The 25,819-nt window shown below is 44.0% G+C and overlaps 1 protein-coding gene across 2 annotated transcripts; it reads left to right on the plus strand.

The window, feature by feature from the left end:
• Positions 1–1,582: 1,582 nt before the first annotated feature.
• Positions 1,583–21,091, plus strand: NAPG (NSF attachment protein gamma). 2 transcript variants are annotated; one of them, XM_079108405.1, is made up of 12 exons: positions 1,583–1,728; positions 4,287–4,354; positions 6,179–6,263; positions 6,958–6,975; positions 7,670–7,700; positions 9,879–9,988; positions 10,120–10,186; positions 10,441–10,511; positions 16,850–16,928; positions 18,617–18,696; positions 19,220–19,349; positions 20,284–21,091. In XM_079108405.1, exons 1-12 carry the CDS (start codon positions 1,673–1,675, stop codon positions 20,425–20,427), a joined length of 939 nt encoding a protein of 312 aa, XP_078964531.1. In that variant the 5' UTR covers positions 1,583–1,672; the 3' UTR covers positions 20,428–21,091. The 2 variants fall into 2 exon arrangements, with proteins under 2 accessions (XP_078964531.1, XP_078964532.1); XM_079108406.1 differs by lacking the exons at positions 1,583–1,728; positions 4,287–4,354; positions 6,179–6,263; positions 6,958–6,975; positions 7,670–7,700 and adding an exon at positions 8,049–9,383.
• The last annotated feature ends 4,728 nt before the right edge of the window (positions 21,092–25,819 follow it).

Genomic DNA, 25,819 nt, shown 5'->3' on the forward strand with positions numbered 1-25,819 from the left:
AGCCGACTTCGCTTGCTCCAGAGCAGATCCAGAAGAGGAGGAGGGATGGCTTTTTCCAAGCTAGGAGGAAGGAGAGAGGGAGAGCCACAGTTGAGAATGTGTGCAAAGAGCAGCTAAGATGACGCATGGCAAAATGATACAGAGGAGGGAAGGGACAGAGCTGCCAGGAAAAGGCTGGAGAGCCTGGGCAGGAGAGGAACTGTTGCCCCAGGAGGGTGAGAGGGAATGACCAGAGGTCGTAAAGTGGGTCGCTTCAACAGAACAGGGAGACCTGTAGGAGAAAAGCTGATTTGGGCTCCTGGTTTCAGAGTGTTCAGTCCATGGTTGCTCAGCCCTACTGTCCCGGGGCCTGTGGTGAAGCAGAACATTGTGGTGGGACCACATGGCAGAGGAAGCTGCTCACCTCATAGTGGCCAGGAAGAGAAAGAGCAGGAAGAGACAGTCCAAGTCTCTACATGAAAAGTATGACCTAACTTCCATCCACAGTGCCCACCTGCAAAAGTTCCCTCGTCTTTCAATGGTGCCGTAGGCTGGGGACTAAGCCTTCAACACAAGGGCCTTTGGGGACATGGATCCAAACCATGGCAGCAATGAGTCAGGTATAAGAGGGGATCACTAGAGCTGAGAAACAGACTGTGTAGGCATCATGGGACATATCTATGTGGATATCAGAATTACCACTGATTAGGAGTGGTGCCAACTGTATTGTTAGCTCTCTGTGAAGAGCAGGCCGTGCCCTCTGAGCTACTCTGGGATACACAGAAGGGTGGTTTTCAGGCTGTGCACGGACCTTTGTTACTTCATTTTGTAAGGAAGTGGTCTGCCATAGGCTGCTCCATTTTGAGTTTAAGTGTTGCGGTGGAAAGACTCCACAACTTGTTGGTACAAGTAAACAGCCTCCATCTGCCTGGCAAGATCATAACACAAAAACTGGCAAGTAGCTTAATCGTGCCAGTAAGAATGGTCACCCATGCTCCACCTTCCTCTCGGTTCAGCCTTCTCGCCCCATGTGGTGGCCTTAACCCTGTCGTGGCCTTTCTGTGACCCAGGCACACAACTGTGTGAAGTGTGACGTTGACTTCAGCGTTAGAGACATCAGACATTGAGATTGGGATTAAAGAACCTGAGCCGGGGGCTTGTGACCCATGAGTACCGAGTGACCTGCCCCTGGTGAGAGCGGCGTGCCTGGGCGTATCCTTAGGTGAATTCCGCCCTGGGACAGACACCAAGGTCTGCTCTCTGTTAACGCCAAGCTTGCTCACGGCACCACTACTCCCGCCAGACCTCCGCAAGCGACCCTGACCCTCTCGGTGTGACATCCGTGACGGCTGTGCCACGCTCGCTAGGGCTGCCCCTGTTTTCCTCCCTGGCTGACTTAGGACTGGCACCGACTCAGTCGGGGCAACCCTGCGGCCACCGGCTCTAAAAGTCACCGTGTCGGTGGTGCTCTGGACGCAGGGCGCAGAACAGCGCAGCCACCGATTTGCGCCCCTTAGGTACCCGTGGGGTGCGCGCCGGGACGCCTGCCCCGTGCGCCTGCGCGGCCGGCTTCGCGGGGCGGGTCTGAGCTCCGCGGCCTCCGTAGCGCCGGCGCGCCGTCCCGGCGGCCCCCGCGGCGCCTCCGGCTGCGGAAGCGGCGGCTCTGTGGGCGTCTGGCATTCGCGCGGCGGCGATGGCGGCCCAGAAGATCAACGAGGGGCTGGAGCACCTGGCCAAGGCGGAGAAGTAGTGAGTGCCCTCCCGCGCGCCGCCGGCGGGCCAGTGCCGCCCGGGCTCCTGGGAGCCCCGGCCGCCCTGCCCTTCGGGTCCTCCGGGCCCTCCGGGCCCTCCCGGTCCTCCCGGCTCCACTGCCCCCTCTGCCCTCCCGGCCTTCCCGGCCCTCCCGGTCTTCCCGGCCCTCCGGGTCCTCCCGGCCTTCCCGGCTCCACTGCCCCCTCTGCCCTCCCGGCCTTCCCGGCCCTCCCGGTCTTCCCGGCCCTCCGGGTCCTCCCGGCCTTTCCGGCTCCACTGCCCCCTCTGCCCTCCCGGCCTTCCCGGCCCTCCGGGTCCTCCCGGCCTTCCCGGCCTCACTGCCCCTTCTGCCCTCCCGGCCCTCGGAGTCCTCCCGTCCCTCCCGGTCCTCCCGGCCTTCCGATCCTCCCGGCCTTCCGGGTCCGGAGTGGGACGGTCCTCCCGGTCCGGGTTGGGAGCTGGGCCTCGTCTATCTGGGTGGGAGCAGGCGCTCCCCCCCGGTCCTCCCCCCCCCGGTCCCCCCCGGTCCTCCCGGCCTTCCCGGCCTTCCCGGCCCTCCCGGCCCTCCCTGCCTTTCCGGTCCTCCGGGTCCTCCGGCCTTCCCACCCACCCAGCCTCCCCTTGCCGGCGTGCCCCTCCCCGCCGCTCCCCCTCGGCGACAGCAGACATATCTCTTGAAAGACAGCATCATCCAGTCGAGCCGTTACTCTGACAGTGCCCTAGGTTCCGGAGGGGAAGTTGCCCCAGGAAACCCTTGTCTGCCGCTTGGGGGTCAAAAAGTGTGTGCTCCGTGGTCCTTCCATATGCACCTGGTACCGTGCAGAGCTGGCACTGGGTGGTACTTGAGGAGCGAGCTAGTTCTCCTCGATCCCTTTGGCCCCTTGCCCTCCCGCCACACTTTCATTTATCCAGCAACTGCGGATAATGAAGAGTCTATGTTGTGCATCGCTTTAGTGCTTCACATGCATAATTTCATAATCTGAGATTCCCACAACTTTCCAGATATTCTTATTTTGCAGAAGAGGAAACACCCACAGAGAAGCCTCGTAGTGACTTGCCCCCAGGGCTGCACAGCTGAAAGAGGCACAGCCAGTTTGCAAACAGTGGAAAATTTGAGCTGTTACACCACAGGGCTGCAGGGCAGTGTGTGGAGATTGGGGGTCTCTAGATGCATGAGTGGTCAGTCACAGTAGTAGCACTTTGCAGTGGGAGCAGACCTCAAAGTGTAATGAGAATGGTGTGTGTGATGAGGATCATAATAAAGCTGTATTAACTGTACTTTTGGAACAGGGCAGAATTTATTCTGCCTTGGGAAATTCAGGGTGGTTTCATAGAGATGGTTTCTCAGCAAGCCTTGGAAAGTAAGAAATTCTTTAGATGGAGAGAAATTCTCGTGAGAGTGATTGTGTGTGCAGGATGTGGTGTGTCCACCAGCCTGAAAACGTTTTCGGGAAACACCACGGGTATGGGTGCAGTGCCCGGGATGGAATGCAGAGAGCAGTTGGGGCCAGGCTGAAGAATGGCCCTGAACTTTAACCTTAAGCATGTCAAATAAATATTTACCAGGCAAATACATGCTACTTAAAGTCAGATTCTCTGGGCCTTTGGTGCAGCTGTCACAAAATGAAGACTGCACTTCTGAGGGACTGAGGAGTTTCCTTTTGGTTATTACTCCCCTGATCACATGAAGCTAGCAGTGTTATGGGTAAGGTTTCACTCATTGAAATTTAGAATTTGAGATGGTGCTCAGCAGTTATGCACACCCCAGTGTGACAGAACTGTGAAGGTTTGAAATGTAAGTCTGAAATTATTTTAAAATAAAAACAAAATATTGCAAAAAGGCAAGATAAGAACTCAAAATTGATTTTCCTTTGATTTGGCCTCTAAAGCAAATTACCTACATGGAAGGCCATTTCTCTTGATTGTCATAATGTCCTGCTCTTTCTGGTTGTTCTTCCTCTTTGTTGACAGCTGATTTTCATTCTTTTGGCTAACTCCTTGTTGTTCTTCTGAATGCACGTATACAGCTTTGTCTTCCCTGGGGATCTTCTGTGCCCTTGTGTGGCATCTGCTTGATTTGTATGTACTACATGCTGGCTTATCAGCTGCTAAGGATACCGTGCTGTTGATTCGCTACTTCAGGTTCAATCGTTAATGCGCCTCACAGCTTGTTACACCATGGAGTGCCGCGTGTACCCTCAGAGTTTCTGGTTCTGTGGCTCTGGGGTGAGATCAATAATTTGTGTTTTTAGCAAGTTTCAGGTAATGCTGATGTTTCTGGGCCAGGGACCCTGCATTAAGAAACCCTGCTCTATTTGGGTGTTACAGAGACATTTCAAAAGGAGGCAAACCATGTCTGTGACGGTGGGAGGTAGAGAGGTGAGGTGTGATTGTTGTAGATAAGTCTGGATGGAGGTGAGCACGATGGAGGGTTTGTGCTGTGGCCTCCCTTTGCCTGTGTACTTTTTAATGATGCACAGGGTTATTACAAGCAGAGTTCTAACCTACAAATATAGTTGTTAACTTCTGTTTAACGTGTTTTTCTTTCATTCTAGCCTGAAAACTGGTTTTTTAAAATGGAAGCCAGACTATGACAGTGCCGCCTCTGAATATGGAAAAGCAGGTATTTGTGCTTGTCGTCCAGCTGCTCCTTTTCAGCATATGCTTACTCAGCACTTCCTGTGAGGCTTCAATAATTAAAACAAACCCAAAACAGAACAACTGCACAGGCCCTTGCATTTTTTCCCCTTTTGTTCTGTTCATGTGTGTTGACCACTGAGTCAGGGTCCTGGGCCTGCTCTCCATGACAGCAGAGATGGGACAGGGTTGGTGTTTCAGCTGCAGTGTTTAGCCTTTTTTATATATTCAGCTCCAGTTATTTGTGTAGAGTACTGTCGGTAGTTTTGCCATATTTCTCTATTATACTTCCTATTATTGAATAAAGAATTTTTGGTAGCTTAGCCTTATTGGAAGCGATCTACAAATCACATTTTTTTTGCCTGTTATGTTTTTTTATGAGCCTCACTTGGAGATGCACTTACATGTTTATGAAGTGTTAAACTATATGCATATTTAGAAAAATTTGTATGTAAGAAATAAAAAGTCTGAAATATGCAACAGAAAGAGAATTTGCTAGAAATTTAGTGTTTTTAGTTATGGAATGATAAGATGGCTTTCAGCATCTCTGTTATTTTACATATAAATAAACACAGTTTTGAAGCTTATCAAACACATTTTCATTGCATCTTAGTGTCCTGAGCATATCTATAAGCCTGCCATAGAGACCACCTAGGGCAAGTGCTTGTAAGCAAGTTTTAGTTTATCACCAAAGAAGAGAAATCAGGTACATGGAAACTAATAAGTACAGCCTAGGGTTTATTTTCTGTGTAAAAGAAAGGCCAGCAAATTAATGCTCAGCACTTTTGTTTACTCAGAGCTCAAGCTTCATGTGGAGTTCATGGACACCTGATGCAGGGGGCTTCTGTAACTGGAGGCACCGCATTTTGCAAGCCTCCTCTTCGAGGGAGTCTAACAGGTTTATTTTATATGCCCCATGCACTGCTTCCAGAAATAAATCTCGGGTTTTCACATTCAAGGACTTTAACATGAAGGATTTATGCAGAATACATTAATCAGTAAAATTCATTTTTTAAAATGAGACCATGGAAAACAAGGGATCAGTATCTAGTTTTCAGATTTTATTGAAAAGAATTTCAAGATTGTTTTTAAGAAATAACACTTAACAAATAAGACTTTTCTTAATTTTTTACTTTGTGAGCAACTCTTGGTACGTTTTCCAACATTTGCTGGATCATGTTTTAGGAACTCCTAATTCCTCTGCCTTGATGATTATACTTTTAAAACAATTGTCAGTATGCTTTAGCTCTTTGAACAGGGAGATGTCTTTTTCAAAAAGACCCAAATGTGTAAAGGATCTGGTTTAAAAAAAAAAAAAAAATTGTGTGTGTATGCATATTTAGACATTTTATTTAATGATTATGCCAAAAGGGAAGGTCTACTATAAAACTACTATGTTTATTAGTCATCAGTTTAAGTGATTGAATGAGCTATGATGAAAGCATGTTTTTCTTACAAAGTGTAATGCTGTGAAGTATTTTATGAGTAAAGATCATGCCTATTATTTGTGACCATTTGGGAGAATTGTTAGAAAGAATTCTTGGTTTTGACAACATTGTTAATAGCCAACAATTAAAAAAAAAATCTTTTGAAAATTCTTTAAAAATATTTATAATCAGAAAAGTTGTAAAGAAATTGCTTTTCAAGAAAGTATCTTACAGGTTTATGAAACTTCCTAAGTATTTGAAATCAATATATTTTATACATTTATAAAATGCAGATTATAGTAATGATTCATTTGAAAATTTTTTTAATAATGGAAATGTAAAGTCTTTTTTTCCCTCTCTGTCTCTCTCTCTCTCTGTTTCAGCTGTTGCTTTCAAAAATGCCAAACAGTTTGAGCAAGCAAAAGATGCCTGCCTGAGGGAAGCTGTTGCCCATGAAAACAACAGGGCGTATCTTTTTTTCAGCCTTTAAAAAGAATTAAATCACTTCAGTGATTTTGACAGAAACTTGTTTTCTCTTGTTACAAATTTGCTGCATGTGAAGTTAAATACTGTTAAATTAGGAAATGATCGGCCAGTCTGTGTTCGCTGAGGAGCACTTATGGTGACGCTCATCATGAGGTACAGGGTTTCAAAGATCTGCACTGGAAACTGGGTTCACTTGACAGTGTCCCTTGAGGTGAACGGAGGGAATCCTGTCGGCATGTGGGGCTTTAGCACAGATGTGAAAAATGTGTAAGCTGTTATAAATACTTTAACTAGTCTCTGTTCGGCATTTGAAATGAGATTTATAGAAGTAGTTTAAAACAACATATCTTCCTGAGGTATTTTAAAACTTACCTATTAAAACATGTTTGTTTTACTTGCAAATTTTAGTCATAATAATTTTGCATTTTGGTGAAACTCCAGATTAACATATAATCAGAATAGTTTAAAACCTATGGGGTGTTCCATCAGTGTTTTTGTGAACTATGTAGGTTTAGGAGACAGCAGCGGGCATTGACTTGTTGTTCTTTACCTGTTTGTAGGATTTGTCTTTTGGAGCCGACTGGCTGGTTGTTTAGTTGACTTTTACATTGTAGATCCTTGAAACTATTGATTGCCTCTTTTTTTCCTTAATTTTGACATTGTTACATCCATTCAGTCTTTTTCATGCTGCCAAGTAAGTAAATTTTCCACCTTTTCTGTATTTGCTAATTTTGTTTAAAAAATGTTGCCATTTTTTAATAGGCCAGAAAAATTTTCCCATGTTATACTGTAAATCGTGAATTATTTCATATTAATTTAGTTAATTTAAATTTGAATAACTAATTGCATTTGCTTCAGTGTTTAACTTGATCTAAAAATGAAGTCACCCCTAACTTTAAAATAGGCGTTGAGGTGAAATTCAGCATTGCATCCTCAGGATCGTTTTGTTAGCTTATGAAAAAAACAAGTGAGTTAGGATCCTTTCTGGACAGGTAAGAGTACCAGTGGGAGGCAAGTGGACTTTCTCCTGCTTCTGTACACAGGGGTTTTTTGTTTGTTTGTTTGTTTGTTTTTTTCTTTTTTACTTAGATTTAAGTTTGTCAGATTAGATTTGACATTTAGCCTCTTCAAGCCTCATTTAATTTTGCATTTACAAATGAAATTTCTGCAACTCAAATGTAAAGCATTATTATCCATGAAAATAAAAAAATCAGAGGAAAAAATCCGATGGTGCCATGTATGATAACCCAAGCCTCGAGTGGTAGGTGACGCCTGTGCCGGGGCCAGCCTTGCCTGGAGTCACTTCCCATCAGCAGTCCCTCCCCACAGAGTTTCTCCTTGCCCTCATTACACCAAGTCTCATCAGAGAAACTGTGTTCTCTTTGCAGAGCTTATGAACAAGCTGGCATGATGCTGAAGGTCAGTAATGTGTCAGAACTGTTGTGTGGGTGGAATGAATCATCCACAGGGGGTAAAGGTGGAATTTATGTGGAGGTAGAGAAGATTCCTTACTGTCCAACACAGATGCTAAGTTAAGATTTTCTGTCCAGGGCAACACTAACGGGCCCATACGGTATGATCCTGTGTCTTAGGATCAGCAGTGTTAAAAGTGAAATGCTGGGGACCTGTGTTGGCAGGATTGAAGGGGCAAGGTCCTGAGCTCTATTGCAAAGAAAGCTATCAGTCATGTGGGACGTCTCCCTACACTGGAGAACTTAAGGACATCTTAATGTAGTAGAAATTTACAAGTATTTGTTTTTTGATTTCTCTTGAGTTATAGAAAGAAGAGATGTTTGCTTATTTTATAAATGTCAGATGGCAGCAAAGAGAACCTCAGACGTCAGCTATTGCTGCTTTCACTGATTGTTTTGGAATGGAATATTTTGACTAATATGCCATATTTCTGCTGCTTAAAAAGCAGGTTAGGAATTAATATCCTGTTGTGGTTGGGTAGAAAGTGTGACTCTCAAAGTATGCCAGGTAGCAATTGAATGGAATATTTTTCTTTCCAGTTTTATGTGTTTTCAAATATGATAGAATTTATTTTGAATTGTTTAAAGTTTCTAAAACTTTGTTTTAAAAACTTACACTTTAATAAAGCTTTTGTTTTCTCTGACTTTTATTGTGTTAACTTACTGATTTCTTTTTTCAGTGAATGCCTGCTGATTGTAGAACATTTAGAAACATTGGAAAGGTTAAAGAATGTTAGTAAAAGCTGTTAACATGTTTAGTTTAAAAGTTTTTATAATCTTTGGCCCAGAAATTCCAGTTCTGTGAGTCTGTTATAAAGAAATAGCAATATTTAGGCCCAAGCATTTTATCAAAAGTAATGGTAATTATCTAGATTTTAATAATAAGAATGTTTAAATTATGCTGCTTTCTCATTTGAACTGTTCTATGGCATCGAAATAAAGCTTCCCTTGCTAAACATGCAACTAGTTGCTGTTTGGTTATTAGACTTAGCAGCTAGAATTTCTCTTATAGCAAGGCAGTCAGGGACCTGTTCTGACCTCCCACTTGTTTCCCCGGAGGACAGGGAAGCGCCTGTGGTGATATACGGTGGGGCACTTGTGCCTCTTGTTAGGACGTCCTGTCAGCCCAGCTGTGCGGAGCATCCTGTCTTTGTCAGGTATTCAGTGTCTGTTTAATTCGAGGATTGGAAAGGTGCTACTTTGAAGGAAAGCTTAATGGATAGGTCGTCAGATGAGTGAAGATACTCTCTGGCAGGGTCTTGTGCTTGAATCACATGTCTTTGGACATTAGTGGCAGCATCAGGAGCCCTGAGGTTCAGAGTCCACAGCTATTTCCCCTAGTGTGTTACACACCTTCTCACTTACCTTCCAGCAAGACCAAGGTAGTGGTGGCTTGTGGACGGAGGCCCTCTGGTTCTGTCATTTTGTGATTGATTGTTGAATTTCATATCCTGTTGCTCCACAGGAGCAGTAAGATGACTAAGACACACAATCCTCTGAAAAATGGCCATTTGTGGTGAATGGACCCAGGGGAATAACTGAAATGAATGTGCAGCCTGGGCCTTGGCAGGAGGAGGAGGCTTGCTCCTCTAACAGGGACAGCTGCTGCTGGCTCTTTATTGCCATGAAGGTCAGCAAGCGTGCCATTGCCATAACTTTTGATAATTTTTTAAAGGAAACCATAAAAACAGAATTTTTATGAACATATCTGATTTTAAAATACTGCATGTTTCAAATAGAATGCACTTGGAAATGGGCTACAGTTTGTGATCTTTGGCATAGGCCTTGTTTATATAGGTACTCAGTAAATGCTTAAAGAATTGTAATGTCCGGAAAAGAATAGAGAGCAATGTTGTTGTTTTTTTTCTACAATTTGTATAGTTTCACTGAAAGTCTGTGACATTTTGATAAACCGAATATAGAAATTAACTGGTACGTTTGTGGTTTGGATAAATGAAGCTTCATGGGATGTAACCACATGAAGGCATTCCATTTCAAATATGTTTTTGAGTCATTTACTCTCATGAATTAGGATGAAATAATCGCATTTGATTGTATAATCAAATAATCGCACTGAATTTCTTAAGTGGATGCATTTTCTGCTTGTGTTGCATGCTTTGCAAAGGAGATGCAGAAGCTTCCGGAGGCCGTGCAGCTGATTGAGAAGGCCAGCATGATGTACCTGGAGAATGGCACTCCCGACACGGCCGCCATGGCCCTGGAGCGAGCCGGCAAGTGAGTGTGCAGAGCTGCCGTTGGAAGCTCGTCTAGCTCCGCAGAGGAACTCGTCTCTTTGTTTTACTGAAGTCCATTGGAAAACGAATTTTATTTTTCTCACATAAGTCAAATTCTCTTGTCTAATTCAGGCTTATAGAAAATGTAGATCCAGAAAAGGCTGTACAGTTATATCAGCAGACAGCTAATGTGTTTGAAGTAAGTTTGAATTTTATTTTATTTTTCATGAATTAGAATGTTTAGATTCATAACATAGGAAAACGAAAATGCAGTGGTATCTATTTAAAGCTCTTCTAAGCTGACATCTGCTCCTTTTCTCTGTTAGGGAGTAGTGAAATGGACTAGCCTCTTTGGCACCCCCTATCCAGTGCTGCTACTTTATAAAATGATTATTGAGGGGTAAGATTTCTACATCAAAGCCAACAGCCATCCCTTTTCTTTGATATCTTCAGAATGAAGAACGCCTCCGGCAGGCGGTTGAATTACTGGGAAAAGCTTCAAGACTGCTAGTGCGAGGACGCAGGTACATATTCGAAAACTGTTCAGTGTCCATGTTGCTTTGAATCTGCATTTGGGACTGTGCATAATTTAGGGCAAGCCATGGACACAGCAGACTACCAGGTAGAATAATTGACCTCTTAGTTACAGGAGGCCCTTTGAATTCAGTACTAAAGATCTGTTTTTCTAAAGTCTGATCCCAGGTTTACCATCATTGTGCTTTTCACTGGCTGTGATGTGGCTCAGCAGCATGAAAGACAGGAGAGACAGGAGTTTTCTTTGGTCTATTATTTGGTTGTACTTTATGTTTTTCTCTTGAGGAGACATATGTATATCCAATAAATAACAAGAGTTCCTTAAATACTAACCCACAAAAATAGTGTCTTTATGGTTGTGTCCTTGTCCCCTAAACATATGACTTGGGGCACAGGCCTCTGGGATGAACAAAGTGTCAGGACGGTTTCCTATCAGGTGCATGTAATTTCTGTGGAGTTTACATTTTGTTTTGTTTTATTTGAGTCTCACTTTTTTTTTTTTTTTTTTTTTTTTTTTTTTATAAAAAAATAAAAACAATTTATCCAGTAAAGCTAGAAACATTTTGTTAGGAGTAGTAAGAATTACCTGATGGGAAAGTTGAAGTCACCTGTGTTTTATTATAAATTGTGAATAATTTTTTGAATATATATAAAAATATATGACTTTATATGACAGTCCCATGGACCTTTAGCAAAGTTGATCAACTTTTTTGTCTAAGAACTTACATAAATCTACAGTACTTCTCTTGCCTCTTTTGCTAAGTACTTATAAGAACACAAAAATGCTATTTTTTATGCCAAGAATATAAATAATCCCTAGTGAAGAATATAGCTTTTGTAGTTAAATGTGTGAGATGTTCCCAATCCTGAGATTCCTACTAGGATAATATTATGAATCTGGACATTATGGTCACAGACTATTTTGAGATCATTTATTTAATCGGTCTGTGATGAACTCTTGCTTACAGTTACAAATGGTACAGATACAAGGTGGTCTTCCTTGCATTGATTTTCTGTTTGCCTAACATATGGCCACAAACTTAACATTTCTTTTTTTTTTTTTGCGGTACAGGGGATTGAACTCAGGGCCTTGTGCTTGCAAGGCAAGCACTCTACCACCTGAGCTATCTCCCCAGCCCACAAACTTAGCATTTCAAATCAGCACTCACTGAGTCTGTGGGCAAGAAGTCTGGATTCCCTATAACTGGGTCTGTGCTCAGGGTTTCGCCAGGCTAAAAGCAAGGTGTGTGGGGCTTTGATCTCATTTGAGTCTTGAATCCTCTTCAAGCTCACTGGTTGTTGGCATAATTCCTTCCCTTGCATCATCCCTGTTCTCTTATTGCCTGTTGACCAGGGACCACTCTGGACTAAGTCCCCCTTCAGTGCCTTGGTGTGTTCCCCCATAGACAGTTTGCATTATGGAAGTTTACTGCTGATTCTTGCTTCAGGCAAGGCCCCGGCCTTCCAGGGCTCACCCAGTAAGGTCATGCCCTACAGTTAGACCACTCGCTCTGGTAGCCACTCAGTATCACATCACAGGACTGGGATCCCCATCATATTCAGAGGCCATGTGCACACTCAAGAGGGATTGCTCAGGAAATACGTATGAGGAGCAAAAATCTTGGGGTCATCTTAGAATTCTGCTATCCCACCTAACTTAAAAACAGATTTATTTACAAAAAGTTATCAAGGTTATCTTGAGAAATTCAGAATGCAGTTCTCTAGTGTATGTTCTAAGGTACTGGTTGCCAGGTTGTAGCTCACAGAAATATAGTTTAACTCATATTACATGGGGCAGTAATGCCACTGTGTATGTGCAGTTCTTTTTTTTTTTTTTTTTCTTTTTCAGTTCATTGTTGTTATATGTAAGAGTGGGGTTCATTTTGACATATTCATAGATATATATGACAGTTTTGACCTTTTCAATTCCCTTCCCTTCTCTCTCCCACATACCCTTCCTCTACTCTCTTGATCTTCCTCTATTTATTTACTTATGTTTTAATTGATGCCTATATATAAAATTGGAATGTGCTGTGGTACATTTCTATGTGCACCTAGTGTACTTTGGTCAGCTTCATTCCCCAATTCTTCCCCTTCCACTTTCTCTCCCTTCCTCCTACCCCCTTGCTTCCCTGCTCCTACTTTACTGATCTTCATTCTGTTTTCATAAGATAACCCCTTTTTTTAATTCATTTTTTTTCCTTTAGCTTCTGCAATGAGAGAAAACATTCAACCCTTGACTTTTTAAGTCTGGCTTATTTCACTTGGTCTGATGTTCTCCAGTTCCAGCCATTTAACAGCAAATGACTTAAGTTTCATTCTTCATGGCTTAATAGAACTGCGGTGTTTATATATGCCACATTTTTTCTGTCTATTGGTCTATTGCTGGGCACCTGGGCTGGTTCCGTAACTCGCCTGTTGTGAATTGCACAGCTGTCACTTTGCTGTGCATGTATCACTATAGTATGCTCCTTTTAGCTCTTGGCTAGATACCAAGGAGGAGAGTAGTTGAGTGGTTCCATTCCTAGTCTTTAAAGGACTCTCAATTCTGCTTTCCCAAGTGACTTTACTGGTTTGCAGTCCCATCAACAATCTGTTAGTGTGCCTTTTGCCCCTACATCCTCACCAGAATCGTTGTCATTTGTATTCTTGACAACTGCCACTCTGAGTGGAGTGAAATGGAATCTCTGTGTAGTTTTGGTTTGCATCTCCCTGGTTGCTAGAATGCTAAAACTTTTTTTAAATGTATTTGTTGGCCAATTGCAGTTTCTTCATTTGAGATTCGCCACTTTAGATCTTTTTCTCATTGATTGAGTGGATTCTTAAGACTTTTTGGAGTTTAGTAATTTAAGTTCTTTATATATTCTGGTAATTAATGTCCCATAGTAAAAGTATCTAGCAGAGGTTTTCTGCCATTCTGTAAGTTTCTTTTCACACTCCATTGTTTCCTTTGTTTGCAGAAGCTTTTTAATTTAATGCTATGCTACCTACTAATTCTTGGTTTTATTTCTTGAATTTAAGGAGTCTTATTAAGGAAGTTGGTGCTTGTGCCAGGGTGTTGGATTGTTGCCCCTTTATTTTCTTTGCACATTTTCACTGTTCCTGCTCTAATTCCTAGATCTCTGATTCACTTTGGGTTGATTTTTGTGCAGGGTGAGAGGGATTTAGTTTCATTCTTCTATGTATGGATATCCAGTTTTCCCAGCTTCATTTGTTAAAAAGCCTATTTTTTCTTCAACGTGTGCTTTTGACATCTTTATCAAAGATCAAATGACTGTGTGGATTTGTCTTTGTGTCTTCTGTTCCAGTGGTCTTCATACCTGTTTTTATGCCAGTACCATGCTGTTCTTATTACTGTAGATCCATAGTATAATTTGAGATCAGGTATTATGATTGATTCCTCCAGCCTCACTCTTGTTGCTCAGGATTGCCTGGCTATTCTGGGTCTTTTGTTCTTCCATGTAAATTTGAGGACTTTTTTCTAGTTCAGTGAAGAATTCCATTGGTAATATGGTAATTTTGATTATATTAATTCTATATAGCTAGCAACATGGTAGGTCTTTCCATCTTCTAAGGTTGAATTTCATTTCATTCTTCAGTGTTCTGTAATTTTCTTTGTATGGATCTTTTCACCTCTAGATTTATTCCTAATTTGGAATTTTGTTTGAGGTTATTGTGGATGGAGTTTTTAAATTTTTTAAAAAATTTATTTCTCTGCATATTCATTACTGAAGTATAGGAAAGTTAGTGACTTATGCATGTTGATCTTGTATCGTGCTACTTTGCTTTTTAGCTCTGCAGGTGTTCTGGTGGAGTGGTCTGGGTCCCCAGGTGCATAGTCGTGTCACCAGCAAGCAGAGGTTGTAATTTCCCTCTCTTGTCTGGTTGTTCTGGCTGGAGTTTCAAGAACCATACTGAGAAGAAGTGGTGAGAGTGGACATCCTTGTTCTGATTTTAAAGAAAATGCTTTCAGTTTTTCTCTTTTCTGTATGATACTGACTTTGGGTTTGTCAAATATGACCTTTATAATGTTGAGGTAATTGCCTTCTGTCCCGAGTTTCTCCAGAGTTTTTAACATGAGTGAATTCTGGATTTTGTCAAGACTTTTTCTGCATCTGTGGAGACGATCGTGTGATTCTTGTTCTCAGTTCTATTTAAGGGGTGAGTTACATTATTGATTTGTATCTCTGGGATGAAACCCACTTGATCATGGTGTACTATCTTCTTAAGGTTTTTTTTTTTTTTTTTTTTTTTTTTTTGAGGGGAGGAGGGTGTGGGGATTGAACTCAGGGCCACTGGGCCAGTGAACCACATTCCCAGCCTTACTTTGTAGTTTATTTAGAGACAGGGTCTCTAAACCTTAGTGCCTTGCAGTTACTGAGACTGGCTTAGAACTCAAGATCCTTCTGCCTCAGCCTCCCCAGCCATTGGGATTACAGGGGTGCACCATTGTGTGCAGCTTCTTAAGGTGTTTTTGAATGTGGTTTTCTATTTATTTTATTAAGGATTTTTCCATCTTTGTTCATCATGGACATGTGTCTCTACGGTGTCTTTGTGTGGTCTTGGTATCAGACTGGTGCTGGCTTTATAGACTAAGTTTAGGAATGTCCCCTCCTTTTCTGTTTCATGGAATTGTCTGAATTCACACTAGTTCTTCTTTAAATATCTGGTGGAATTCAGCTGAGATTCCATCTGGTCCTACTTGGGCTTTTCTTTTTTGTTTTCATCTCCTTGCTTGATATTGGTCTCTTGGGGTTTTTTGTATCCTCTTGGTTCAGTTTGGGTAAGGTCATATGTTCCCCGAAATTTTTCAGTATCTTCTAGGTTTGCCTGTTTATTAAGATACAAATTTTCAAATAGTGTCTAATGAGTCTATGGATTTCAGAAATGTCTCTGGCGATCTCTTGTTTCATCTCTAATTTTGCTGATTTGGGTCTACTCCTTAATTCTTTTGGCTAGGTGTTTATCAATCTTGTTTATCTTTTCAAAGATCCTTTGTATTTTTTAAATTCTCTTATTTCATTATTTTTAGCTCTGATCTTATTTCCTGTCTTCTACTGGATTGGGAATTAGTTTGTTCCTGTTCTTCTAGGGCCTTGAGATGTAGCATTAGATTGTTTATTTGGGATGTTTTTGTGTTTTTAATGTGGCCATTTTCTAGTATTACCACCTTCATAGAGATTTTGGTGTGTTGTATCATTATTCTTGTTTGATTCTAGGAATTTTTTAAAATTTCTGCAATGATCCATTCCTCATTTGAAAGAGTGTTGTTCAAGCTCTGTATGTTTATGTGATTTCTATAAATTTTCTTGCTCTTGATTTCTAATTTCAATCCATCATCATCTAATAAGATGTATGGACAATATTGATTTTTTTTATTTGCTAAGACTTGTATGCAGCTATTTTTTTAAAGATGATAAACACAGAAAAGTAGAGCACATCATGTAACATGTTACATTTGTTATATCACTCTTCTTTGGGTCACAGTATCACTTCTCCCTCTATGTTCTAACAGTGCAGCTTCTTGCCCTGTTTGGTTGTGGGGTTGTGTCAACTCCCAAAGCCAAGCCCCTGGCCACGCTCCCATGACCACTGCTCATGGGTAGAGAGAAGTGGGAAGACTGCAGAAAGCACCAGGCCCGAGTTAGGTGCTGGTAAGGGAGACCTGGAATTCAGAGTGTGACAAACTTCACAGGAGATGAGCACTCAGTGAGGGTCTGACAGAACCTGGGCTGGAGAGTGAGGAAGGGGGAGGGCTGTGGAGGGCACGGGGGAGCTTTTCACTGGAACCCCTTCCTCTCTCTTCTTTATTCTGTCATAAACAGAAGAAAAGGAGAAGGTGTGATAGCAAAGACAGATGTTGAAGGTGAAAGGTGCAGGATTTGTGTAGCTTACTAGGCCCACGCAGGCAGCGGAGAGGCATCTGAGGGAAGAGGGAACCCCAGAAGTTCTTGTTGGAAGGAAAGGCATCTGGGGTACAGAAGTCAGGGGTTGTCTTACAGCTCTCAGAGTAGTTGGTTGAATTTGTTCAGTACTCACTGACGGGTAATCCTTACCAGACTCGAAACTAACCCTTAGTGCCTTTGCCTTGGGTGTCATCTCGAGGCCTAAGGGAGGAAGGCAGGCTGAAACCAGCCAGGTGAGCCTAAGGGAGAAGGCAGGCCGAGACTAGCCAAGTGAGCAGAGCTGATGCGAACAGGTTACAGAGCAGTTGGTGAAATGCCTGTCCTTGTTGTTTCTCTACAGTCTGTGACATCAGATACATCTCGGGTGACCTCTGCTGCAGATCACTCGACCCTGCCTTGACATTTCTTCGTTTTGTCTTCAGGTTTGATGAGGCGGCCCTCTCTATTCAGAAAGAAAAAAATATTTATAAGGAAATTGAGAATTACCCAACTTGTTATAAGGTATTCTTTGAAATGGCTTGTTTTTGACTTTACATTAGGTAATTTTCCATTTTAGTATAAAGATAAGCAAGAGTTATTTGTATGTTTCTGTAAAGTAATACTTCATGAACTATTTCTCTGAGCAAGATAGAGGACACCATTATGCCTATCTTGCTGATTATAACTAAAACTGCCAAATAAAATACAGAAAGCCCCCACCCATGAAGCCTGACAGTGAAGAAGAGCAAGCGGAGAAAATAGTAAGCAGTGTAGGGTTCTCTGTTGCCTCTTGGAGTGTTTCCCCAAGAAGCACCCATCGCTAGCAAGGCAGAGGCTACAGCAGCAGAAAGCTCAAAAGGAAACTCCCTTCGTCTGAGCAGAGGAGCTGGGGAAAGAGGCCCTGTTGTTTTCTTGTCTTCCCTCCTTGGACTTGCTCAAGGTCGCTCAAGTTGTAGAGCTGAGCAGTGATGGTTCAGACGGGAAAATCTTCAGAGGGGCCAGAAAAGCTCAGAGAATCCCAGAGGAGAGCCTGGGAATGGGACTCCCCTGCAAGCGTGGGGCAGACCCAGAGTAGGAGTGCGGAGTTGCAGAACTGAAACACAACTTCAGCCACTGTCCAGCCCTCACTCCGCCCTGAAGGGCTTATCTGTGGCACAGACCCAAAGCAGCATGGCCACGGATCTGAACTAAGATCAGACTGCTGCCCACCAGAGCCAGGCGGAGTTTGCGGTCTGAGCCTCAGAGGACTGATCGCTAAAAACCCCGCACTCTCCTGAGGATCACATCAGCCAATGCAGCCTGACATTCACGCACCCAGAATACGGCTCAGGATCATGATCGTACAAAACCAGGAAAACACGAGCAGTTCTCAGGAGAAAAGAGAGCTGATCCAACCCAGTGACCCGGCTGTTGGAATCGCCACACACGGACTTGGTGACATCTGCTCCAGGAAGGCATGGAGAAGAGAACCTGTTGTTTTTCATGGAAAAAAATTATAGAAACTAAAAAGTAAACTAAGTGGGATTTTAGGACTAAATGAATTACTAGATGGGCTTCATCTTATAATGGAGATGACAAAAGAAGGACTCCTGAATTTGAAGACAGAACATAAAAGAATAGAGATAATAAAGATTTTAAAGTACGTTATGAAGAACAGTTTTGCCGGGAAGGTTCTGGCAGTTGTGTCCTTAATCTTATCACCACTTTTGTTGTTGATTCATGTCATCGTTTCCGTTGCCTCAAGTTTTCAGTTTTTATGGGTTTCTTTTTACGAATTTCAAAGAAAACTTATGGAGCTATGGGTCCTTCCTCCTCTTTCTGATTCCCTTTCAAGATCACAGAGATATTGGAAAGGAACTTTGTTTGAAGCATGTGCTGATTGTGTTCTGAGGCCTGTGGCTCTCTGACCCCCCACCACTGCCTGGGAGCAGGTCAGAGATGGCAGCAGCACCCCAGGCTGTCTCAGACCTGCTCAGCGGAGTCCTCATTCTGCCCGAGTCCCTGGGTGTTTGGTGCATACATCAGTGTTGGAGAAGTGCTGTTGTAGGGTATTTTTTCTCAGGTGTCCCGTGGAAGCTACTGCAGAATTTATAGATCTATGTACAAACCAAGACTTAAATTCCAGGTGTTTTTTAAAAAAAAAAAAAAAAAACTTGCAGGAAATTACTGAAATCGGTGTCAATTTGGTCCTTAATCTTCTTTCATTTTAGAAAACGATTGCTCAAGTCTTGGTTCACCTGCACAGAAATGACTACGTGGCTGCCGAGAGGTGTGTCAGGGAGAGCTACAGGTAAGGCGCGGACTCACCTGTCTTGACCTACAGTGTGGATGCTTCTATTTCTTAAACCGGGGTTGTGCTTCGACTGCTGTTTGCCCATGAAACCATTTTTTATAAGCCCCCCTAGGAATAGGAGCACTTGACTACCTTTTCAATTTTTATAGTGGAATTTCACAAGGTGTATTCTTGTCTGTTTTTTACCCCTTTCGGGTCTCCATGGGAGTGAGTGACTTGTCATTTTGTTATATTCAGCACCAAAGAAATAAAAGACACAACAAAAAAGGAAGAAAGAAAGAAAAGTTCTCAGATTGTATGTTGCAAGATCAAAAGGGGGCTTTCCTTGTGTTGGGTGTCTAACCAGCAGTAAAATTTGGGGCTGGCTGCTTGGTGTTGGTTGAGCAGCATCCCTGGCGTGCACTCACTAGGTGCCACAGCACCCTCCTTTGTAGCAGTCACAGTGTCTGCAGACTGGCGCCTCTGCTGGGGCAGCAGCACTCCTTAAGGAAAAGGCGACGTGTGCTTTGTCTTGCCCCAGCATCCCCGGCTTCAATGGCAGTGAAGACTGTGCGGCCCTGGAGCAGCTGCTGGAAGGCTACGACCAGCAGGACCAAGATCAAGTGTCTGAGGTCTGCAACTCGCCCCTCTTCAAGTACATGGACAACGACGTGAGTGGGCCCCGGGCAGGCTTGCCTTCCCCTCCTGAAGGGAAGGTTTCCCGCCTCCATCTCCCTCCGAAAGGAACTGACCTGTCCCGTTGGCTTTCCCCATAGGTTTGAATAGTCTGGGTGTCAGCGTCTGGGGTCACAGCCGCTCACTTACCATCTAACCATGCTAACCACTCGCACAGTTTACATTCAGCCTTACTTCTCGCCTTGTCCTCCCATCCGTTGTCCTCTGTCCTTGTCTTAGTTTATTTGGCTGCTTTTAGGTACCCTGTCTGAAGAGGCCCATCATGTAGTGGCTCTTGCAGCCCGATAGACATCCCTGAGGGCCAGCTGTGTGAAGCAGGTTATTGGTGGGCCACCTCTAAGCCTCAGGGAACTCAGCTACCAGAACAGTGTGAAGAACGCTCCCGTCAGTGGGGAGACCTCGCACCACACCTTCCACACGGGCCCTGCCCGTTCTTGTTTCCCTTTTCCAGTAGGTTTGTGAGTACCCATTTATTTGATCTTAGAACTCTAGAGTCCATCACAGTATCAGATCAGTGTAGACCTTTAGTTTTTTTAAAAGAATGGCACATATAGAAAGCCAGTTTTTTCTAGATAAATTCTAACATGTGCTTTTGTGAATTTATAATATTTACAACAGTTTGCCCTTAGTTTGCACTCTGGTTTATTCAGGTGATCTGTACTCACAGGTACTAGGAGAAGAACCTAACTCTGCATGTCCAGATTATCTCAGATTTCCAGGTGTGGCAGGGAGCTGATATTTTACAGCTGTTACATCTTGGTCATGAAGCATCTGGTGATAGCATTGCTGTGTGTGCTTTTCCCTCTGAGTGCTGGCTTTGGTGTTCTTGAGGGGAATTAGCTGCTGTTGAGACAGGGCGTGTTGGGATTCTGGCTCTCCAGCTCTAAGAACGTGCTTTGTCATCGACAGTATGCTAAGCTGGGCCTGAGCTTGGTGGTTCCAGGAGGGGGGATCAAGAAGAAGTCGCCAGCAACACCGCAGGCCAAGCCTGAAGGCGTCAGCGCAGCAGCTGCCGAGGAGGAGGAGGACGAGTACTCAGGAGGCCTGTGCTAGCACCACGCCTGCGGGAAGAGCGAGGCAGGGGGTCCCAGCACGCACCTGCACGGACCTGGGGCTGGCCTGGGGCATCCGCACTCCAGTGAAGTCAGGATTTTGAATGCTAACAAAGGTGAATTCTTAGTTACCGTGATCCATTTCCCTGAGTCAGCTTCTGCCTGTGAAGCATTGTAAGAGCAAGAATTAGCCGAAAACGTACTGTCACATGTTAATAAGTCGATTTTAAAACTTACAGGCTACATTCTAGACAAATTATCCTAAACAAAAGGAACAATAGGTATAGATATTCTTCTTTCTTGGGGTCTTGTAATTTATTGTTAGAAATTTTCATTTGCATTTTATTTAATATTGCTGCTAAAAGTGATGTTTACTGGTAAGAATGATTATTTTGAAACTTTTTGTTTTGCAGAAAAGGAAATTTATCTCCCATGATATTAGATATCTTTAAATTATTAAATCTTTTCAGAGACAAGATTGGTACAGAAGTGATTTTGAGCCTCACAGTAAAAGATGCATTTAAGCTTTTATAAGTGATCTCACCAAATTCTAAAGGTAGCATGTTAAAATGATGACTGTAAATGTCTCTAGTTCTTTCTGAAGTATGGGTATTTCTTCTGTCCAAAAAACAAAACAAAAAAAGCATACAGTGTGCCTGGTCTGAAATTCTTTGACCCTTGACCCAGCGGGAGCCAATGGCAACCTTCCTGTGCATTCGGAGAAAGAAGTCACGATTCTATCAGCCTAGTGTACGTGGGTTTCTTCTCCGAAGTGATCTCTCATGTAGAGTTGCAGCTTGACCAGCTCTTCCTGATACGGAAGTACTGTGTACGGCACATGTTTAGCTGGAAGGGAAGTCGTTTTTGAATGACATGCATTTAAAGCCCAAGACTGCGGATGCTTTCACACTTCATGGCGTTTTCCTAAAACGTCATTTTAAAGCATTCCTTTTGTAGCCGGGTGGCTTAGAGTGTCGCATCATCTGTTCATTGGAGGCAGGCTAGGACAGCAGCAGGTGAGCCTGCAGGCCACGTGCCCCGAAGTGGCTTCCATTGGCTGGCACCATCCTAGAGCACCCCTTGTTTGATATAGTCCGCTTAGTCTGAACCTCTGGAAGCACCACAGGCGTGCCATAGTGACTGGCCATGGTCACTGTGGCCATGGGCAGGACTCAGGTGGAGGAGCACCCTTTGGCAGGTGTGCCTGAGTGGGTGCACATTAGGATGCTGTCTGGTTTGTAGGTCTGATGCAAAACACTAATAAATTTAATGCTTTAAGTTACTTGTAGAGTTGGCAGGCAGCTAGCTCATTTTCATTAATTATATTGAGATTATGAACAATCTGAATAAAGCTATATCTAGGCATTTTTATTTAAAGAGAAATCAATGTTTCTGAGGCTCCATTATTGCTGTGTGTACTCTTTAGATCCAGTCAGAAACTTCTGGAGTTATATATTAATGCTCATTTGAGCTACTTTGCTGTGTTTAAACAGATTTGGCGGTACTCAAAGATATCTTAGACTGTCTGTCTCTAGACCATATTACTCATTATACCCTTGTGGGGGAAAATTTGTTTTACTTTTCTCACATACTGAGACCTTGAAGAAAAAGAGGAATGAGCCAGTGCATCCTGTAGCCTCATGTAGCTGGGCTCGAACAACATGAAGGGCTTGAGACGGAGAGAGTCCGTCCCTGCCTCCTTTTGGAGCAGATGTGCAGAACGAGGGCTAGTTCCTGATGTCAGGTCGTTCTTCCTGGTGTCCAGTGAAGAGCGTCTGTGTATTTTGTCTTTCCGCCTGCGTAAAGGCCTTCATCCTGAGGGTAGTCACAAGTGGAAGACTCCGTGTTTATGACGAAAGTAATCTCCCCGGGCTTCAGCATCCTTGCTCCACTACAGTGAGAGTCTGCATGAAATGCTCAGAATCCAGTGTTCCGTTTTCTGTTAATACAGTTAGTGAAGTCAGTCTGCAAGATATGTTTAATATATTGAATTTATTTGTACATATGCAGAGTATGGTATTTGTGTATGGAATTTGTGCTTTATTCCTATTTTTTCCAGCTCTTTGATGAGTAAAATATTATGTGTTGTTACAGAAATACAGATTATTGCTTTACTAGGAAAAGAATTATGAAAATAAAACCTGAAACTATATATATATGCGATCATTGTTTTTGCTTTGTTCACTTTATTTTTCCCAAGGACACATTGACTGTTCATATGAGCTCAGCTACGTCTTCCAAGGATAGTATTTTCTTTATCTTGAATTGTGTGTTCTGCTCTTTAAGAGTTGGCTACTTTTTTGGGAGTTACTTTAAACTGACTTTTTAAAATGCCGTTCAGTTACTGTGATATCCTGTAAAGTCTGCTGCCTGCTGGGATAGAAGACTGATGGATGCATCTTCCAGAAGATGGTTTTTCTCACGGGGTTAAGTGGGGGAGACTTGCGATTAGGAGACTGAGAAAGCAAGTGTGAACGAGATTGTTCTGCAGTGACCCATGACTAGCACCACAGTAACTACCTTTAGATTTACTTAAATAGTTAAGCATGTGTTGGTGCCTACTGTGTACATAGAAGGACGTTCATCATGTGATTGGAGTGAGACCAGTGACCCAGATAGTGACTCCTAGACAACAGCTTGTGTTTCTCAGGACCTGGGAGAGAGCAGAAGGTGCCACGCTGGGGGGGACAAATAAAATCCCCTCCCCTCCTGCCCCCTCATTGTTTTCATACACCGGTACCAGTGAAAGTTTCTTACCACTTCAATGTGAGTTCAGTGCCTTGAATACAGGACTGAGCAGACATCAGCGTCACCAAGGAAAGCGAACCTCCCTTCAGTGTGTGTGGTTTTAACACCAGGAGTAGAAAACCTACATGGTTTTTAGTAATATTCAAGGAATATTAAATTTCCTTACATAATTAGTTCTGTGTGCAACTGGCTAACTAAATCCCCACAGAGCTTAAGACTTAAACATCTTATATCACATTTACAGATTCTTTACATTTGATTCTCCTCAACTCTTCAAGGGACCTGATTTGGGCACTCTTAAGTCTTTCAAAATCTTTCTAAACACATAACTCTTACAGGGCTGACAAGTCCAACTTCGACATATAGGAGATTGAGCGTTCCAAATACTCAGATATTGTGAATTTAAATTCTCAGTCACCCATCATGTAGAATGAAAAAAGGTTAATAATATATCAGATTCTGTTAAGTGTTTGAACAAACAGACCCAGTTTATCAAAATTATTATAAAGCTCATCCTTAGAACTAGAAAATACGATCACTAAAGTCGACCTACTTTATCAATATGCAGTGCTCCTTTACCTATTTGTGGTGAGTCGTTTAATTTGGCAGCATAAGGGGAACAGTGTTCTGTGTCAGACCCACAGAACTCAGAGGCGAGGGTGTGGCCTTGGGGCTTGGAGCTGATTCCTCCCAGGGCCCATCCACAGGAGAGTGGGGCTCCTTGCTCTGCTGCTGTGCTGTCGGTGGGGTCACTGGGCCCTGGCCCATGAGTTTGGAGTGCAGCGCAGTGGCATTGTAGAACCCTGTCCTGGGGCGGGGTCTCTGCTGGGTGACCTGCCAGCACTCTTGTTGGATCTTGATAGAAAGAGCTGCGCCTGCAGCGAGGTCCAAGCTGCCGTCTTTCCCTGCTGGGTTCAAAGTGTCCTGGTCGCCCTGTTGGTTCCTGCATCTTTTCATACTTGGTGGCGTTGAGGCCACACTCGCGTAGTCTCGCTGATGAATGCGTGATTCGGTGGACTGTGGTCCACACCACCTGCAGTGGGTCGGTGGGTTGCAGAGAGGGGAGGCTTTATTAGAAGTTGGCCAGGCAGGGAGGGTGATGTCAGCTGCAGTCACAACCTCCAGCCCAGGTTGAAGGCCAGGTTCGTGTTCATTCGTGCTACGTGTCTGTCACAGGTCAGCCACTTCAGGGCGGGATGGGAGCATTGTGAATCTGGTGGCAGGTGAGGGAACCCGAGAGGCCTCATGCCAGCACTTGGCTGCACACCCCTGCAGCGAGCGCAGACGCCAGGGTTGCACAGTCCCTGTGTGTCTGCAGGCACTGGGGGTCAGTGGCCGTGTGGGTGAACGCGCCCCATCCTCGGGAGTTTGCCCTGTTGCTGTGTCCAGGGTTCACGAGTTGTGCTTACCCTTGACACTCCACTGTCTGCCTTTAGGTCGCCGCACAAATCTAGAGGGACTCATTTTCCCGATGCTTTCAGTGTTGAGGTTCTGCGGGGCGATGCTGGCTTCTTGTTTTCCTATCACCGCTTTGAGATTAAAGCGGCTCCACGAGGCCAGTGTGCAGTCGGAGCCCTCAACCCAGTGCTTAAGTAGGACTGTGAATGGTGCTGGCACAGGAGCCGTGCGCGGGCACCTCCGAGGCCTGCAATGCTCCCCTGCCGACACAGCAACCTCTGCGACAGTCGCAAGCAGTCTCCCTGGCATCGTTAGGTTTCCTCCTCCCTTTCCGTTTTTATGTCTCATATTTAAGTTTTTTTCCTGTCAAATCTGAACGTTGTTCTTAATCCCAGTCCAAGTAGTAACAGACCCGCTGGCCTGGAACCTGAGGGGCAGTGCTTTGGCTGGCTGGGGAGTGACCTTTCGGAAGGGTCAGTGCAATGCAGCATATGAGGGTGGTCCCAGGATTGGGGCATCACGTGCCTGTTACTCACTGAAGACATTTTCATTTTCGTTATTTTTAAGAATGCAAACCTGGAATAAGGCTCATTGTAAGCATTTGAAAGTGCATTTTTCTTTAGTTGACACAGTAATTGTTCATACTGGGTACAGTGATATTTCGAGCACATACACAATGTGTCATGATCAGATCAGGGTAACAGGCCTGTCACTTCAGACATATATCATTCCTTGTGTTGAGAGTGTTCAAAATCTCCACTAGCTGTCTTGAAATATTCCATTCATCATCAGCCACAGTTACCATCATACCCATCTGTGGGACACCGGAAGTTATTCCGCTTGTCCATCCTCACCGATCCCTCACCCTCTCGGGGTCTTGTAAACTTTTCTTACTGCTCTTTAGCAAGTGTGCCTGGCCCTGTGTTAGCCCAGTGAAGCAGTGCTGGACAGCCGGGCTCTGGGCCAGACCACTGTGCCACAGACCTGCCCGCTGGCGCCCTCCAGCAGCAGCGGGCTTGTGAGCAGTTGGATTCCCGGATGCAGCGCACCTGCAGGGGTGATGGCGACAGCAGGCCCTGGGCAGATGGTACTGAGGAGGATTGAGACTGCAAGCTTCGGGGAGGAAACGTGAAGTCACTTGTTCCAGTGTTACAAACGGCCTGAGGACCTCTGCATTTCAGACCCCACGTGTTCAGCCTGGGCTCCGTGGCGCCCAGGCAGTGGGCAGCTCCTCGGTTCCTGCTTTA

Source organism: Sciurus vulgaris (genome assembly GCF_902686455.1).
Source record: "Sciurus vulgaris genome assembly, chromosome: 13".
Taxonomy (NCBI): domain Eukaryota; kingdom Metazoa; phylum Chordata; class Mammalia; order Rodentia; family Sciuridae; genus Sciurus; species Sciurus vulgaris.